Source organism: Colias croceus, chromosome 28, assembly GCF_905220415.1.
Source record: "Colias croceus chromosome 28, ilColCroc2.1".
Lineage (NCBI taxonomy): Eukaryota > Metazoa > Arthropoda > Insecta > Lepidoptera > Pieridae > Colias > Colias croceus.
This window is the reverse complement of record NC_059564.1, coordinates 4,511,569-4,528,873: the sequence shown is the minus strand read 5'-3', so window position 1 is coordinate 4,528,873 and position 17,305 is coordinate 4,511,569. Positions and strand designations below refer to the sequence as shown.

The window sequence follows — 17,305 nt, the reverse complement described above, 5'->3', positions numbered from 1 at the left end:
TAATAAGGTTTCGACACCCACTACAAACATTCGACATAGTGATCAGAGTAGTGTATATAATATATTCTTTATTTTCTGTTAAAAAAAATGTCTATATCTTTTTTCTTCTTAATTATTCCCTTGTAAACAGTATTACATATTTATATGAGCAAAAAATACGGGAAAAGAAAAAAAAATCTAGATGTACGGCGATGATTTGAACCAGCGTCCATCAGTTTATAAGTACGAGACTGAGTCAATACAGCTACAGACACTTATACGTCTTACGTTGAAATTTATGCTCTAATTGTTCGAGTAATTCTTAGATAAAAACAGTTCATAGCAGCGTGGTCCATGATGGTGGTCACGAAGTCACTCTCGAACAGCGATGATCGAAGTGAAAAAATAGGCGGTTCATCCTAAGGAGCGCTGGGGCAGTGAACTCTCATAAATAATTATTATAATAAAGTTGTGCTCATTCATTTAACAATTAATATATCTTTAATTTAAAATTAAATTTATCGTATACCTAAACTCCAATACGAATATCAATGAGTCCTGCGGAGGTCCTGCGCGAAACCGCGATGTTGCCGCATCGCATGACAGCAGCAATTGCGCGCGACAAGCGCGCGACGTTGCCAGTTGCCACTCCTATATTATAAACAAACAATAAAAATACGCTCGCGAAAGCAAATTCGGGGATTTTCTAATTATTAATTGATAATCATTGAATTCGTTTTGAAATGGCCTGTACTTTATAATTTTTAGTGTTTAAATAGACATTTATAATGTGGTGCTCATTTTTTTTGTTATGAATTTTCTACGCTACTGTATTTTCTTTGTTTTAGTTCAATAATTGAACACCCGTACAATTTTGTCACGAGCCGCCTCTTGCCTTTATAATATTTTACGTTTTATATTTTACGTTATAGTTTACGTTTTTTGCGTATTATATTTTACGTCAAGATACTATTTGGCACATTGATTTTTTTTAGAAGCGACATCTAGTTGAGACAAGAACCATTCAATTATAAAAAAATGCCAAATGATACTGCGAGTGACATCTATCGACTAAATTGGGAACTGAGAAACGAATTACGCTGTTTACTATGGCTATGATAAGTCCTCTAGATATTTATTGGGTCCATGATACCATCAAGATAACTGAGCCGATGATTACTTGATTTCACTTTTAGTGTCAATTTCGAAGCTAAAAATATCTGAAATTGCTGACAGATCTAACACACATTTTTTTTTAACTAACTGCAAAAATCCTTATTAAAATAGTTAGTTAAAAGATTTTTTTTATTTTGGACTCCTAACTTACGAAATTAAAATCCGAACAATGTGAATTTTTTTAGAAATTATAGTCGACAAAATGATTATTTTCACCAAGATATTTGACTTAGTTGAATATAATTTATATATATTGCAATAAAAGAACGTCTTACTTATAAGATAAAATTTAAAAAATCAACTAAGGTACCTCTATTATTTTTCTACAATTTTTTTTAAAGTACTATAATAAAACACTGCGCGCGACCCGAATAAAATCAGTCGGTAGGGATGTGACCTCGATTCAGAAAAATCGATTACTCAATAATCGATTTTTTTTGTTTAGAAATAAATCGATTTGTGAAAAATCGATTTTTTTTTAAAAAATAATCGATTTTTCTTTTCACCTCGACTTTTTATGCGAAAAAACCTATTCGATGTAAGGTAAAAGCCCCAATACCGGACCATGTACCAGTACCAGAACACTCCATGCATTTATAATATATATACCTATATATTTGTGAATATAGATATACAAATACATGGAGTACAGATGGCGCTGATTTTTTATCGACTTGTTCAGTAAACTTACTTACCAATTTTTTCATAATACTGAAGTTAGCTGTCACGTGTAAATTTTAAAATTTATCACAAATTAATTTTTTGAAGTGAAACTTCTTTATCGGGGTTGGAAAAAAATGTAGTGTACCATTTTTTCGTTACGCATGACATTTTTCCGTTACGCGCGATCTTTTTCTTATCCCTACCACGCGTGATTCGATGTATTTCAGTAAAGTTGCATAATATAGTAAATTATTTTTTGAAAAATAAGGTCATAAAGAAGTTTCACTTCTTACGTGTGTACACTAGTACACTAGTACACGCACACATTTTTTTTATAATAATTTAATTGCCATCAAATATCATTAATATTTTTAGTCTGTCAACTTTAGTGTCATAATTTGTCGTCCATCGCACAGATAGCACTATTTACAAAAATCGATGTAAACTGTGTAATTCTTATAATCGATTTATTAAAAATCGATTTTTACCATTAATAAAATCGATTATAAAAAATCGAAAATGGAAAAAAAATAATCGATTAAAGTAATAATCGATTATTTATTCACTTCCCTATCAGTCGGCAGCGAGCCTTTCCAGAGAGAGGACATGTTGCTCGGCGCTCTCCTGTGGACCTATGCTGTTCATAGTAAAAGGATAACGCAAGCCGCGATCTATCGTAATAGATCGCGGAGATTTTGACTTGCGTTAAATTGAATAAGCCCTCCCAATTTCATACGCGGCCAAAACCAAGTATTATTAGTTACAGTTAATTTGTTATTCTGATGTATAACTTACTAGCGCTATCCGCGGCTTCGCCTGCTTTGTAAACCCAATCTAGACACGCGGCAGCGTGTCAAGCCGAGTTCAAGCGAAGAGAACTGGCGAGCAGCAGCCGTGTGTATATTTACACGAACCATTTCGAGCCACTTTTCACCCCCTTATAACTCGAAAAATATTTAAGTTATATAAACCAAATTTGGTACATATCAAGAGGACCTCAAGATAAACAAGAACCTTAAATTTCATAAATACAGATTAAACAGTTGCGTAGATATTAATATCCAAAAATCGCAATTTTTAAGACTGACTGACTTATAGACATATACAAAACCTAACCCACTTCCAGATGACCTAGAAAGTTCAAATTTTGTAATCAACTAGGTAATAGTGAGTGTACAAAGGAAAAAATCAGAAAATACTGAATTTATTTGTATTTAATTTTTTTTTCAATGACATAAATTTTGTTTGTATGGAAAAATGGAAAAGTTTAAAAAAAAAGAAAATAGTATATTCACCTTACTAGTCTTAAAAAATAGATCAAAACTAATCAGTGGCCGAAAAAAATTTTGAAATCCATCAATAAATGACTGAGATATAGATTATTGAAGTTTACATATTTTAGGACGAAATATCTGTAGATTCGAAGCGCCTCTGACATCACACTCACTCGCGCTAGTATCGCTAGGGCGGATTACTTCGATTGCATGATTTCTTTATTCAAAACTGTTATTAGACGTAAAATAAAAAAAAATGTAATAAAAATAGGTATTGCCTTTATTGCTCATACAGTTGAAAATAATATATAATTTTACATATAATTCACATTTATTTATTCTTTATTTATGAGTGTTTAGATTAGTTTTAATTTCAGTGTAAATAAATAAATAAATAAATAAAATCTTTATTTTGCTTTAAACATGGTATTCAATGGTGATACAATTATATTAATAAAGCACAAACATGTTTAGCCAATACAAGCATGCAAAAATAATTACCATAAATGGTGTAATGGAAGAAGGCTTCGTCGAAGGTCGAAATGATTTAATTTGCGTAATATTAATATGAGTGAAACATCTTTAGGCGCGTTTAGAGTAAAATTTCAAGATCGCGTCAAGGCAATACCGTAACGTCATGGAGTAAGGCGACGATTCTTCTACAACGATCTTTGCATCTTGGTAATAGTGTGTGTACAAATTCACGCTGGATGTTTAGAAAATCATGTAATCTTTTAAACAGAAAACGAGTTTAAAAAATTGCAGATAATGACGGGGCAATGTGCGCTGACATTCATAACATACAAGAAAATATAGAAAATAATACTAAACAAACCATACAGAGAAACCGCAAGAAAAAAAAAATCGTATATAAATATTTATAATGTAAATCAAATTCGCAGAGTAATTTTCTGTACAAAAAGTAATGATATCCCACCAAAAACATAAATGTAAAAATTGGAGCCGAGTTCAATCGTTGACTTAATTTGCCAAAAAAAGAAATGAGATCTAAATGTGTGCCAAGTTCTGCAGACAGTCCAGAAATTTATTTACAAAGATGTATTAAGTTCTTAGGTTGACTGAAAACTCAATTGTTTTATTTTCCCTTAGAGAACAATGTTTATTCCAAAATATAACTTTTTTAATTTGAATAATATAATTATTTTCACAAAGCAAACAACTAATGACCTATTGAACCCCATAATTTGATGAGGCTAGTTTTACATACTGTTTATATTTTGTGAGGTTCTAAAAACTAGCCTCATCAAATTATGGGGTTCAATAGGTCATTAGTTGTTTGCTTTGTGAAAATAATTATATTATTCAAATTAAAAAAGTTATATTTTGGAATAAACATTGTTCCCTAAGGGAAAATAAAACAATTGAGTTTTCAGTCAACCTAAGAACTTAATACATCTTTGTAAATAAATTTCTGGACTGTCTGCAGAACTTGGCACACATTTAGATCTCATTTCTTTTTTTGGCAAATTAAGTCAACGATTGAACTCGGCTCCAATTTTTACATTTATGTTTTTGGTGGGATAAATTATAATATAATAGCTGTGCCCTGCGGTTTTATTTGCAGTAATCCGCTCCTGTTGGTCTTAGGGTGATGATATATTATAGCCTTCCTCGATACATGGGCTATCTAACACCGAAAGAATTTTTAAAAACGGATCAGTAGTTCCTGAGATCAGCGCGTTCAAACAAAAAAAACTTTTCAGCTTTATGATCCTCGATAATCACTCTATCTATTAAAAAAACCGCAGCTAATACGTTGTATACTTAGTTATAAAGAATTAAGCATACATAGGGATATAGGGACAATGAAAGCGACTTTGTTTTATACTATTTAGTTAGTGATATTACAGTAGTTTCAAAATCCGTCCAGAGCTTCCCCTGAAATTCATAGTTGTTTTGCTAAAACCTAAAATTTTATGTATAATTATAGGATTTTAGACTAAGAGAATAAGCTACAAATTATGCACAACTCCTTATTTTCCATTCAATCCAATTGTCAAACTTTCGCCTCTGTGTGGACGCAGCTTTACCAAATATTTTTTATACATAAAAAATTTAATTGCATGAATACATTCTAAGTATTTAAATTAGAAAATATAATTGTAAAAAAGACGTGATTGACCGTGTGAAACGAGTTATTTGCGTTTATTCACATAGGTTTGTATTTTGATTTTTGAAAGGTTTTAACTTTTTAAGCAGCATTTTCTAGACTTAGCATAGTTAGGCACTTTATTTATTTCTTTATTTAATAACTAGCTTACCGCACGCGGCATCGCCCGCTTTATCTAAAACCTAATAAATTATATACTAAAACCTTCCTCTTGAATCACTCTATCTATTAAAAAAACCGCAGCAAACTGAAGGAAACAAATAAAAATAGAGTTTTATGAAATCACTAGCTCTCCGCCCACAGCTTCGCCCGCGTTTTCAAAGAAAAGCCCGCATAGTTCCCGTTTCCGTGGGATTTCCGGGAACCTATCCTTTGTGTTAATCCAAGTTACCCTCTATATGTGTGCTAAATTTCATTGTAATCGTTTCAATAGTATTTGTGCGAAAGAGTAACAAACAAACACAACGCATCCTCACAAACTTTCGCATTTATTAATATTAGGTAAGTACACAGTAGGATTCATTTTAGTTAATTAAATTAAATTATCATTTTATCGAAACTCTAAAATGATAAGTATGTAGTCGTAGTTCTACCTAATTATACCTAAGTATTTTTAATTCTGACAATATTGTTAATTCGCTATAGTAGGTACATATTGTGTATGTTGGCTATAGTACCTAGGTACATTAATCACAAATAAAAGGTTATAAGTTATATAAGGTATATAGTTATAACCTTTGACTCTCAGATATAATATAGTGAAATTTCCCCAGATATTTTTGTAATTGATTACAGAGATTACCTACTTCCTCTAAAAAATACTAAATATTGCCTTTTCTAATTTAATATTTTTACAAAATAGAGAGCATTTTTTAAGCCTAAATCAATTATACTTACTTTAATTGTTAATTAATTACTTTCTACGTAATAAAAATTAAAAACACAATGTTCTAATTTGTTACATTCTTATTCATAGGTAAGCCAAAATGTGTATAGTAAGTATGTTTTGTGTTGTGATTATGAGTCTTTGCCCTATAACTAACATTCTAAACCACAGAACGTAATGTTCAGAAAAATAAATCTAAATAAAATGTCTATAAATTATATTGTATGCTGATTGATCATAATGTAAAGTCAGTTATTTTTAAAGGTATCTTTTTGATAGAATAAACAATAAAACAAACACACGCAAGCTTAAAATATTTTATTCATAAAACAATCCACAGAACACAAAATTCAAAATTCCCGCCCTTTTCTAACCATAGATTACTAATCGATGTCAAGATTCGCGCCATTTTTCCATTTACGCAGAGACAAGGGAATTTCCATAGGAGGTGCGTCCTTTACTTTATCAAAAGGATAATTTGTATAATTTTGCCAGAAAATAGGTGTTTCTGAACGATAACCACAATTGTATTTTTCTAGTGTAGCAACATCGGTGTTGTCAATTTCGAAGTCGAAAATGGAGGCGTTCTCTAAAATACGACTTTTGGTTATCGATTTAGGGATGGTTGCTAGCCCTTTTTGGTACTGAAAAAGAAAGTTTTATTAAGGATATTTTGATAGAAACGATAAATAAAAAATAAAAAAATGTGTGCGTGTACGCATACGATAGGTACGATAGGTCACCTGGTGGGTCAAATGGCCCATAATTTTTTCAACACGGGCCTGTAGTCTATAATTGACTGATTTGAAACACACAACATTGAAAAATGTTTTTTTTTTTGGTTACGAATTTTTCTCAGAACTAATTCAATTTTGGAAGTTTTGCTTCTTTAAGCACTAGATGGCGTTGTTAATGCTTTCTATGACAGCAAAAATAAACAATTATGAATAAGTAACCTATACTAGTTTCTCTCGCGATTTTATTCGCGACATAACCATATAAAAACTATTTTAAAATTTATTTATTTCTATAATTAAATTACCAAAAACCTCCACACAATGTTACCACATATACCTAATAATATATTAACTTTTAACATTTTTCTTTCATAAACTTACCAAAAACCTCAACACAACTTGCGGCACAGTTTTTCCATACTTCTTGGCCATAGACACAAGAGTTGGACTATCCAACCTTGGCTCTGGCGCTGTATCCTTTATCTTATTGGTCATAGACCCGAATGATGAAAAGGACACCACTAGAACGTCTTGGGATTGGCAGTAGTTGATTAATTCGGTTTGGTACAGGGTTAGGTTTACCTGAAATGAGAGAAAATATTAAGAAAAATATGTATGCGTGTACTAGTGTACACACGTAAGAAGTGAAACTTCTTTATTACCTTATTTTTCTAAAAATAATTTACTATATGCAACTTTACAGAAATACGTCGATCATGCGTGGTAGGGATAAGAAAAAGATGGCGCGTAACGGAAAAATGTCACGGGTAACGAAAAATGTTACGCATTTTTTTTTCCATGCCCGATAAAGAAGTTTCACTTCAAAAGATCATTTTAAATTAATATATTTTTATGTTCTTTTAAACATATTTTTTGCTCACAACTTCGGACCAGCAGGGTCCGATTTGAAAAATTCTCTTGGTGTTAGATAGCCCATTTATCGAGGAAGGCTATAGGCTATATATCATCACGTAAGACGAACAGGAGCGGTGCACTGCGGGTAAAACCGCAGAGCACAGCTAGTCAATAATAATATCTTACCTCAATTTGGTTAACAACAGGTTTAACTGTACAATTCGCTAGCAATCTCTTCATCTGTTCCAGATTAAAGTTAGACACACCGATGGATCTGGTTAGACCTTTGTCTAGAACTGTTTCTAGACCGCGGTATGTGTCTAGATAATCTATCTTCTCGTCGACGCCATCTTGCTGGAATATTGTAATAAAATTTGATATATTGTATCATACGAGTTGAAAATATAATCACTACACTACATAGTATAAAACAAAGTCACTTTCTCTGTCCCTATGTCCCTTTGTATGCTTAAATCTTTAAAACTATGCAACGGATTTTGATGCGGTTTTTTTAAATAGATAGAGTGATTTAACAGGAAGGTTTTAGATATAATTTATTAGGTTTTAGATCAAGCGGGTGAAGCCACGGGCGGTAAGCTAGTAATTATTAAAAGAAAGATTAATGTAGTGAAAAAGGCCACCCTATCGCTTATTAGCGATCTCTTCCAGGCTAGCTGACTGCTGAGGTAAAGGAAAATATGAACATAACTAACGTATATTCTATACAAAGTGAATGTAAGTATTCTGTACAGCCTTGAATTAAAATAAATCAGACATTAAAATTTAATTGATACGATACGGCTAGATATTATTCAGGCCGTTAGTTAAACGGTGCAGTTTAATAAAGAGGGATAATAATTAATAATCCTTCATGTAAATATTTTCTCGTATTTTATTTGGAAGTACATAATTATTGCAAAAGAGCAATAATAAAGAACTTGCAAAAATTAATCCATCCGTTCCGGCCCTACACACGAACAAACAAAACTCACAGATATAGACATAGGCCAGTGTATCAACACTTGGTCGACATAATCCAGACCCATCCGTTTCAAGGACGCGCGAACCGACGCTTCGATATCTGCTGGGCGGTGGTTGTGTTGCCATACCTGAAAATTATAATGTCAATGTCACTTTTTTGGCGCTCAATTCAATATTTATTTATTTAATTAGAGCTAGCGCGCAAGAGCAACTTTTGTCTCCGCAACTAATTAGTCTCTCCCATCAACTCTATGGGGAGTTGTGTCGCTATGTGCGCGCACTTTCTTACTAACCCATGGAAATTTGAGAATTGGACCAGTGGTTCTCGAGATTAGCGCGTTCAAACAAACAAACAAACTCTTCAGCATTATAATATTAGTTTATTAATAATTATAAAAACAAACCTTAGTAGTAATAAAAATATCCTCCCGTTTAACAACACCTTCCTCTATCTTCTTTCTAACCGCGTAACCCAACTCAGGTTCTACACGATAGAGATGTGCCGTATCGAAGTGTCGATAGCCGATGTCGATAGCGTACAACACTGCCTCGACAAGCTGCGGGGCGTATTCTATGCGCAGTTCCATCTGAAAAAATCAATACATAGTATAAAACAAAGTCGCTTTCTTTGTCCCTATGTCCCTTTGTATGCTTAAATCTTTAAAACTACGCAACGGATTTTGATGCGATTTTTTTAATAGATAGAGTGATCCAAGAGGAAGGTTTTAGTATATAATTTATTAGGTTTTAGACAAAGCCGCGGGCGGTTAGCTAGTATTATATAATTTTAAAATACACAGTTTATATTTTTTGATAGATCGAGTTTTGCATTCTTTAAAACTAAACTATAAAAGAAAGGCATTTGGATACAACTTATTTTTGTATTTATTATTTATTCTGAAACTCGGAAACGGCTTCAACGATTTTCATGAATTTAGAATGCAGGTTTATGGACACGATCCAGCTATTGCATAGCTTCTATCTCGGGCCTTGAGCGCGGGGACCGAATCCCAAAATTCCGTAACGAAAAAACCTCACGCTCCCCACTCCGACGGGCGGAGGTGTGGCTTGAAGGCATCTGGTATAGCATGCAATAGCTTTACCGCGGCAGTCCCCGAGTGCCACACGTCTTTTTTACACTTGCCATGAATTTGCATTCGTAGATTATGAATAATTATAATATGAGAAGGTTGGTATATTATATTTTGTGATGTTTCAGACAAAGCGAGCGAAGCCACGGGCAGAAAACTAGTAAACTATAGCTAAAACATAGATAAATGAAGAATTACCTCCTTATTTAAACCCAGCCAAGTTCCGTAGCCAAGTGCGGGCATCTCCATACCATTGTTCAGCTTGAAGTTTGGAATCTTCACCTGAAATTAAAAAAAAAATTGCTAATATTTATATGTATTCCTATACAGTATGGAAATTTTCGATGAGCACTGGAGGGAAAGTAATTGAAATACTGAAGATAGCAAATTTTTCTGAAAGGAAGCATTCCTTTATTTTTAAAAAGAAATAGAACTGCATTCAAAGGTGTCCGAAAATTCACTTGTTTCGACCGGGAATCGAACATACTAAAAATAAAAAATTGTTACTTCATTCTTCAAATCGACATTTTGGCAATTTATTTTCAAAATTGCTAATTAATACTGCCTTTAATAATTTAGTTCAACGTGTTTGAAAATAAACATGATCCTTGATAAAGGAAGTCGTGCAAACCATAAAAAATGGTAAGTATTAAAAAATAACCTTGAGTTAGGTATATATACATTTTTATTTGAAACTAGCTTTAAAATTAAAATTTATTTTTTTCTACGTATTTTTCCAGGATAAAAAGTATCCTATTTTATGCCCAGGATAATAAGGTATAATTATACCAAGTTTCATCGAAATCGAACCGTTAGTTTTCACGTGATGCCTGAACATACAGACAGACAGACAGACAGACAGACAAAAATTCTTTTAATCACATATTTAGGTTTGGTATCGATCCAGTAACACCCCCTGCTATTTATTTTTTCAATATTTCCAATGTACAGAATTGACCCTTCTACAGATTTATTATATTATGTATAGATTACGTTTAAGTATTTAATTTGTATTCTATCTAAAAATATCGATTTAAATTATCTTATTATCTCCAATGCTTATTATTGAACTAGCTCCGCCCGTAGCTTCGCCCGCGATTTCAAAGAAAAACCCGCATAGTTCCCGTTACGTGGGATTTCCGGGATAAAATAAAACCTATCCTAGTATGTGTTAATCCAAGTTACAATTACATAGTAATCGGTTCAGTAATACTATTTGCATGAAAGAGAAGCAAACATACATACATACACATACATCCATCCACACAAACTTTCGCATTTATATTATCTACTAGCTGCTCCACGCGGTTTCACCCCCGATGGCTCCACCCCTGTTGGTCGTAGCGTGATGATAACCTACCTATAACCTTCCTCGATAAATGGGCTATCTAACACCGAAATAATTTTTCCAATCGGACCAGTAGTTCCCGAGATTAGCGCGTTCAAACAAACAAACAAACTCTTCAGCTTTATAATATTTTATATTATTATAGATTAGTAGGAGTAGAATAGGATAATAGGAAGGATATGTAATATCTAGTCTTCTTATTGATATTATTTTAGACTAGGTACACCAACTCAATAGTTTACTACATTTACTACAAAAATAATAAAATCCGGCCGGTTTATCAAATATGATTAAAATTAAATATAACAACGTGAACTAATTAATTACATAATACAGTGATACTATCTATTAAAGTAAATAGAGATAATATTTGCTAATAATATATTATTTATCAATACAAAAACAATCTGACCTTCGACATTGTAACACGTCTTTCCTGCACGGTAAATGTTTAACAACTGATTTATTTCATTTGTTTCAATCGAAATGTCGTCAAAGATTATATTATGTGCAGATGTAGCGGTTTAGGGCTCCTTATAAATTTAAATCTACACTAATATTATATAGAGGAAAGCTTTGTTTGTTTGTTTGATTGTAATGAATAGGCTCATAAACTACTGGACCGATTTTAAAAATTCTTTCACCATTCGAAAGCTACATTATCCACGAGTAACATAGGCTAGGTTTTATCCCGGAAATCCCACGGGAACGGGAACTATGCGGGTTTTTCTTTGAAAACGCGGGCGAAGCCGCGGGCGGAAAGCTAGTACTAAATAAAATTCTTTAATTTTGCCTTCACAACTTGGTAACTACTATTATTACAATTGTTTTGAATTAAATTATTTAATTAAAAAAATAAACTCGCTGTTATTTAGTTTATCTTACTATCCTACTAACATACAATACACACTACATTACAATGTTAAAGTTTACAGGAATTTATGGATACCTACGTTAATATTTAATACTAGTGGTTCGCCCCGGCTTCGCCCGTGGTACATATTTCGCAATAAAATATAGCCTATGTCCTTTCTCGGGTATCAAAATATCCCCATAGATACCAAATTTCATGGAAATTGGTTCAGTAGTTTAGGCGTGATTGAGTAACAGACAGACAGACAGAGTTACTTTCGCATTTATAATATTAGTATGGATTGTTGTTTGTCTGTCACCAGGGTGTAAGTATTTCATACACCGTGTGGTACCTACTACCTAATAAGACAATTGAATTTTTCAGAATTAATGATGTAATAATCTAAAAAGAGCATGTGTGTCCGAGCACACTTGTCAGAAGTGAAACTTCTTTGGTGAGCTTCAAAAATACCAAAATCGTCGCCTTACTCAATGACGTGACGGTATTGCCATGACACGACCTTATTATAATACTCTCAACGCGCGTAAAGAAGTTTCACTTCAAAAATTGTGTAATATTGGTAATATGGTACTATAAAGTATAAAATATTATACTGTGGCTCTTCACATAATGCTTTTAAACATTGATGATGATATATTTTTAATAAAATCTATTGTTGAAGGTAATTATTTATGTTCTGCGCTAAATAGTGTTTGTATTTTTTACATGCAAATATATATATGTACTAGCTTACCGCCCGCGGCTTCGCCCGCTTTCTCTAAAACGATTTGAGATTTAAACTACCTATCCTATCTCTCAAGTTGGATCGAACTGCACATGGTGTGCGAATTTTATTATAATCGGTTAAGTGGTTTAGGAGTCCATTGAGGACAAACATTGTGACACGAGGTTTATATATATTAAGATTTAACTTGAAAAATAAATTTTCAATTAATGATGGAATTACATTAAAGTTGTGTTTTAATAAATATGATTATAAATAATATGGAGTTTTATTTCATTTTTACTACCTAAAACCTACCCACAAATATTATTAAAATTTGTATGAATGTGTGATTGTACGGATGACTGTTTTCTGACTCACGTAAAATCCACTGAAGTTGATTAAGCATTATTTAAATACTCAAATAATAAAATTGTAGAACTTTGTAAAGATGAGAGGAAAAAAGATATATTTGATGAAATTTGGTAAGTAACTATAGAGGTACCCATGATGTAAAACTGTAGTAAAATATTATAACATTTTTTTATTTAAATCAACATCATCTGTGTTAAACCGAACACACGATAATTTATCGTGGACCTCTTTAAGTATTACATAATTACAAATGACATTCCTATTTCCTATAACTGACTACAAGTATACTTTCGGTAAGCGTTCTAATTTATAGAGATTAAATGTACAATAGAAACTAAAGTCGTGAGTAACGTATTTAAAATAAAGTTGATTAAAGCGCCATCTCTGATTCAGTAGCGACACTAGCATCAAAGTTTATATTATAAAACTTTGTAGTTATATGATGCAAAATATAGATGGCGCTTATATAAAACACTTAATATCACTACTTGCCACTAAATGCCACTAGATGGCGCTAACATTAAAAAGTTTATTTCTATTTTCTCTTATTCAATAATACTACTGATCACTAGATGGCGCTAATATTAAAAATATTTTAATTTAAATATTTTCTATAGCTAAATTCTCAATATAACTGGGCATTTTCACAAAAATGTATACCCCCCTGATTTTCAACTGTCCCTCGAATTCATTAAATTCTATATAATGAAGTAGTTGCCAGAATTATTTATATATGTTATCAAAGTGATTATACGTATACAATATTTTGTTTTTTTAACAAAAACTATGACAAAATCTAAAATAAAGCTAAGTTAATCATAAATAACAATTGAAAAAAGGGTAATTTTACGCTGTCCCCTGCTTACTTTTACGCGTTTATTAAATTATTTCTTAACTTTTTTGTAAGAAAGGTACCATCTTTTAAGGTTTTATTTGGTCCAGGATAATAAGTTACTGTGATAATAGTTAAAATATAATAACCTTATATAACAAAATAAAAGATAAAAAAATAAAAAATAAAATCAAAAAAATTGTCCTTCCCGGAACATTCAGTTGTGTCACCGATTTTCTAAAAAGAAAATTACTGTGGTTCAAATATTTTTGCATTACTGTCAACACCATAGCTACTGCTATGCAACTTATCAGGTTAGAAGCCCTCAGGGTCAAAAAACTGCTTAGAAGGAGTGCACGCGTGTTTGCAAGCCGCAGGGACCAAATTCTTCATTCAGGTATGTGACCATATTTTGGCTTATTTCTATCTATTTATCTTGTAGTATTTAGTTAATTTTGTTTTAAATGTTTTTATATGTAAGTTGATCAAAAGTTTTGATGAATATAAGTGTTGTGGTTATATTTTAAACCGTTTTTATTACTAGAGGATTATCAAATGTGACTTCCGCTGTGTGACTATTTGGGCGGTCACATATACGCTGAACGAAAAGTCACAACATGCCTGAACACATAAAGCAATGTTTACATGGCGATTTTCTTGAGCTATAAAAATATTTTTCCAAGACATTTTTGACTGAGTAGGAAACTACGGCAAAAAGTAGATTTCAAAAATAAAAATTATTTCCTCATACAAATCGCAACAGCTGATTGATCATTTTGCATGAGGAAGTAAAATTTTTTTTTGAAGAAAAAAAAGAAGCATTATGCAGAAAAAGAAACAAAATAAGCCAGCAGAACTAAGAATCTAGACAATGTGCCTTGTATAAGTAAGTACTAAAGATAATATGGGAACAAAAATTAATTTTTTTCACGATATTTTTCATTGGTTTTTTTTATTTACAGATTAACCTTCGTGTTTGCAGCGTCCACTGAAACAAGATTTTTTATCCAATATGGTGATTGAGATTATTTAAGGTTAATATTATAAACGAATCACGAAGACTGATTATCGACTGATTAATTTGATTAGTGCCAATATAAAACATAAAAGAGACTTCTTATTCTTGAATCTTGATAGTAATTTATCCTTTAGATAAATAATAATAATGTGATGGCTTAAGCCCGAACTGATTGTGATAATTTAGTTTGAAGTTAAGTTAAGTTTATAATTATATTTATTATGTGTGCCTGCGTACTTTTTTTTCGCCATGTAAACGCACCCTTTCCCTTTTTGGGTATTCGGTTGTGTGACTGTCCCTATATTACGGAGCTGAATTTTTTAAATATTTCAGTAGATATTACATTTAATGCCCTTCAAATCAGTCTCTTTAATGGAGAATAATACATAAGTGTAATATTTGTTGGCTTTTATCTAAAAAAGTATCTAACATTATAAATGTAAAGATAATAATGACAGTTAAAGTACCAGAGTCACAATACTGAATATACTATTGTTTTTTTTAATTAGCTTAGATCCAAAAGTTGGGAATAGTGAGTGTTTAAAATATACAAAATAACGATTTTAAGTTAATAAATAAACAATATCTAAAAATTCTTATATTTTGCACTGTTTTTCCAGCTACTGAATATAGTCACACAACTGATATAAAATTGCGAGACTTTCCATTGTGTCCTATTATTTTTACAGTTTTCTCATTTTAAACCCATCATATTATATGTTTTCTTGAAGTATATTGAATTTCCGTTTTAAAGAGACCAAAAAAAGTTTAAAATATAATACTATAAAAAAAAATATATTTTTCAAGGAGGGGGTACATTTTTGTGAAAATGCCCAACTACTGATCACTAGATGGCGCTAATATGAAAAAATATTTTTTTTACTATCTTAAAAAATATAGACACAAAATGATTATGCAGTAATTACGGTAAATAAATAAAAATTAATGAAATTATCATTCAATATTGCTATATTTTATTGTCATTAATTCAGAGCGGCAAGCCTCAAGGTTTAAAGACTAAAGTATTCTTATCATGTTGAATTATGAAATTGTTATTGTGATATTTAGTAAATTTAAAAATTAACTTTTCCTTTTCCTTAATTTAACGTTTATTTAAAATTGAAAATTATTCAAAAGCTAACAAAAACCTGAACGATCTATCTCTGCATAAAAAATATTTTTATTTTTATCTTTGCGAATAGTCTTGTTTAATGTATTCTACTCACCGCTAGATGGCGCCACACAACGTGTTGCAACAGAAATAATGTGATAATGTATTGATTGTACTTTTTACAGATTGTAGTTAGATTAATCACTATGTAATTATTTCTTGATAACAAGAAGAAAAGGAGGTTTTTGTAATGTGTATTTACATGCTTGTGATTTGTAAGTATTGAATAAGCTATTATGAATTTTATTTATGATTATGATTTCCATTACGAATTATGTTATTAATAACTACCTAGGTATGTACTTTTATGCAATTAGACTTAAAGTGTTTATGAATTTATTTATTCCATAAAAACCTCAAAAGCTTCCTTTTTATTAGGACTTTTAATATTATGAGTTACCTAGGTAGGTAGGTGCCTAGGTATATGATTTTATAAAAATACCTAGGTATATATTCAATTTTTTTCTAATATGTTTATGTTATTGTTTAAAAAATCAGCAGCAGCAGCAGACGATATTTCCCCTGGCAGGGGAAATATCGTCAATATCGGTTCCTCTGACACTTCTGAGCAATTTTTCTGTATTCTTTAAAAAACTATAGGTAGGTACCTAACTACTTTTACCCTTGTTTAATAATGTAGTTGGTTTTAAATAAAACAACGTTTATTTTTCAATACATTTATTAACCTGCATACTAAAAATTAAAATAGCATCTACTTATCTATGGCTTCATCAAATTCTCATATCAAGACATTGTGGTAAGTTATTCCTTGGAAACGGCTTGACCAATTTTTATGAAACTTTTTGTGTAAAATAGGTTGCAAACTGTTTTTAATACCTCACATGAACTATAGAAAAACTTGATTTTGCCCGCGGGTTCGTCTGGAAGTAAAACCGAGTGGCACAGCTAGTTTTATAAAATTTTCAGATACAAACGTAGTTTTTGAACGCAATTTGCGTAACAATGACAACAAGTAGGTAAAAGTGACTCGTAATAAAGTTTAATTAAAAAAATCTTCAAGTCAGTCTCCTTTTAGGTATTTGACTTTTTAAATGTTTTCGCTGTAAGGTGATCTATGCCTCGTTTACATTTAACCCCTTATTGCATGAATTATTAAGGAGATGAAATAAAAATTATTTTTTTGCAAAAAAGTGTTTATTAGACCTTACATTATGAGATCAAATTGAGAAAAAAAATTATTTACTTATATT

At 31.4% G+C, this 17,305-nt stretch overlaps 1 protein-coding gene across 1 annotated transcript; it reads right to left on the bottom strand.

Annotated features, from left to right (window-relative positions):
- Window positions 1-6,412: 6,412 nt before the first annotated feature.
- On the bottom strand, window positions 6,413-11,569 carry LOC123704113 (aldo-keto reductase AKR2E4-like). Its single transcript, XM_045652402.1, has 7 exons — window positions 11,534-11,569; window positions 9,972-10,055; window positions 9,087-9,269; window positions 8,694-8,810; window positions 7,888-8,055; window positions 7,228-7,428; window positions 6,413-6,753 (listed from the first exon to the last, which is right to left on the bottom strand). The coding sequence occupies exons 1-7, from the start codon at window positions 11,540-11,542 to the stop codon at window positions 6,493-6,495; spliced, it is 1,023 nt and encodes a 340-aa protein (XP_045508358.1). The 5' UTR covers window positions 11,543-11,569; the 3' UTR covers window positions 6,413-6,492.
- Window positions 11,570-17,305: the final 5,736 nt, after the last annotated feature.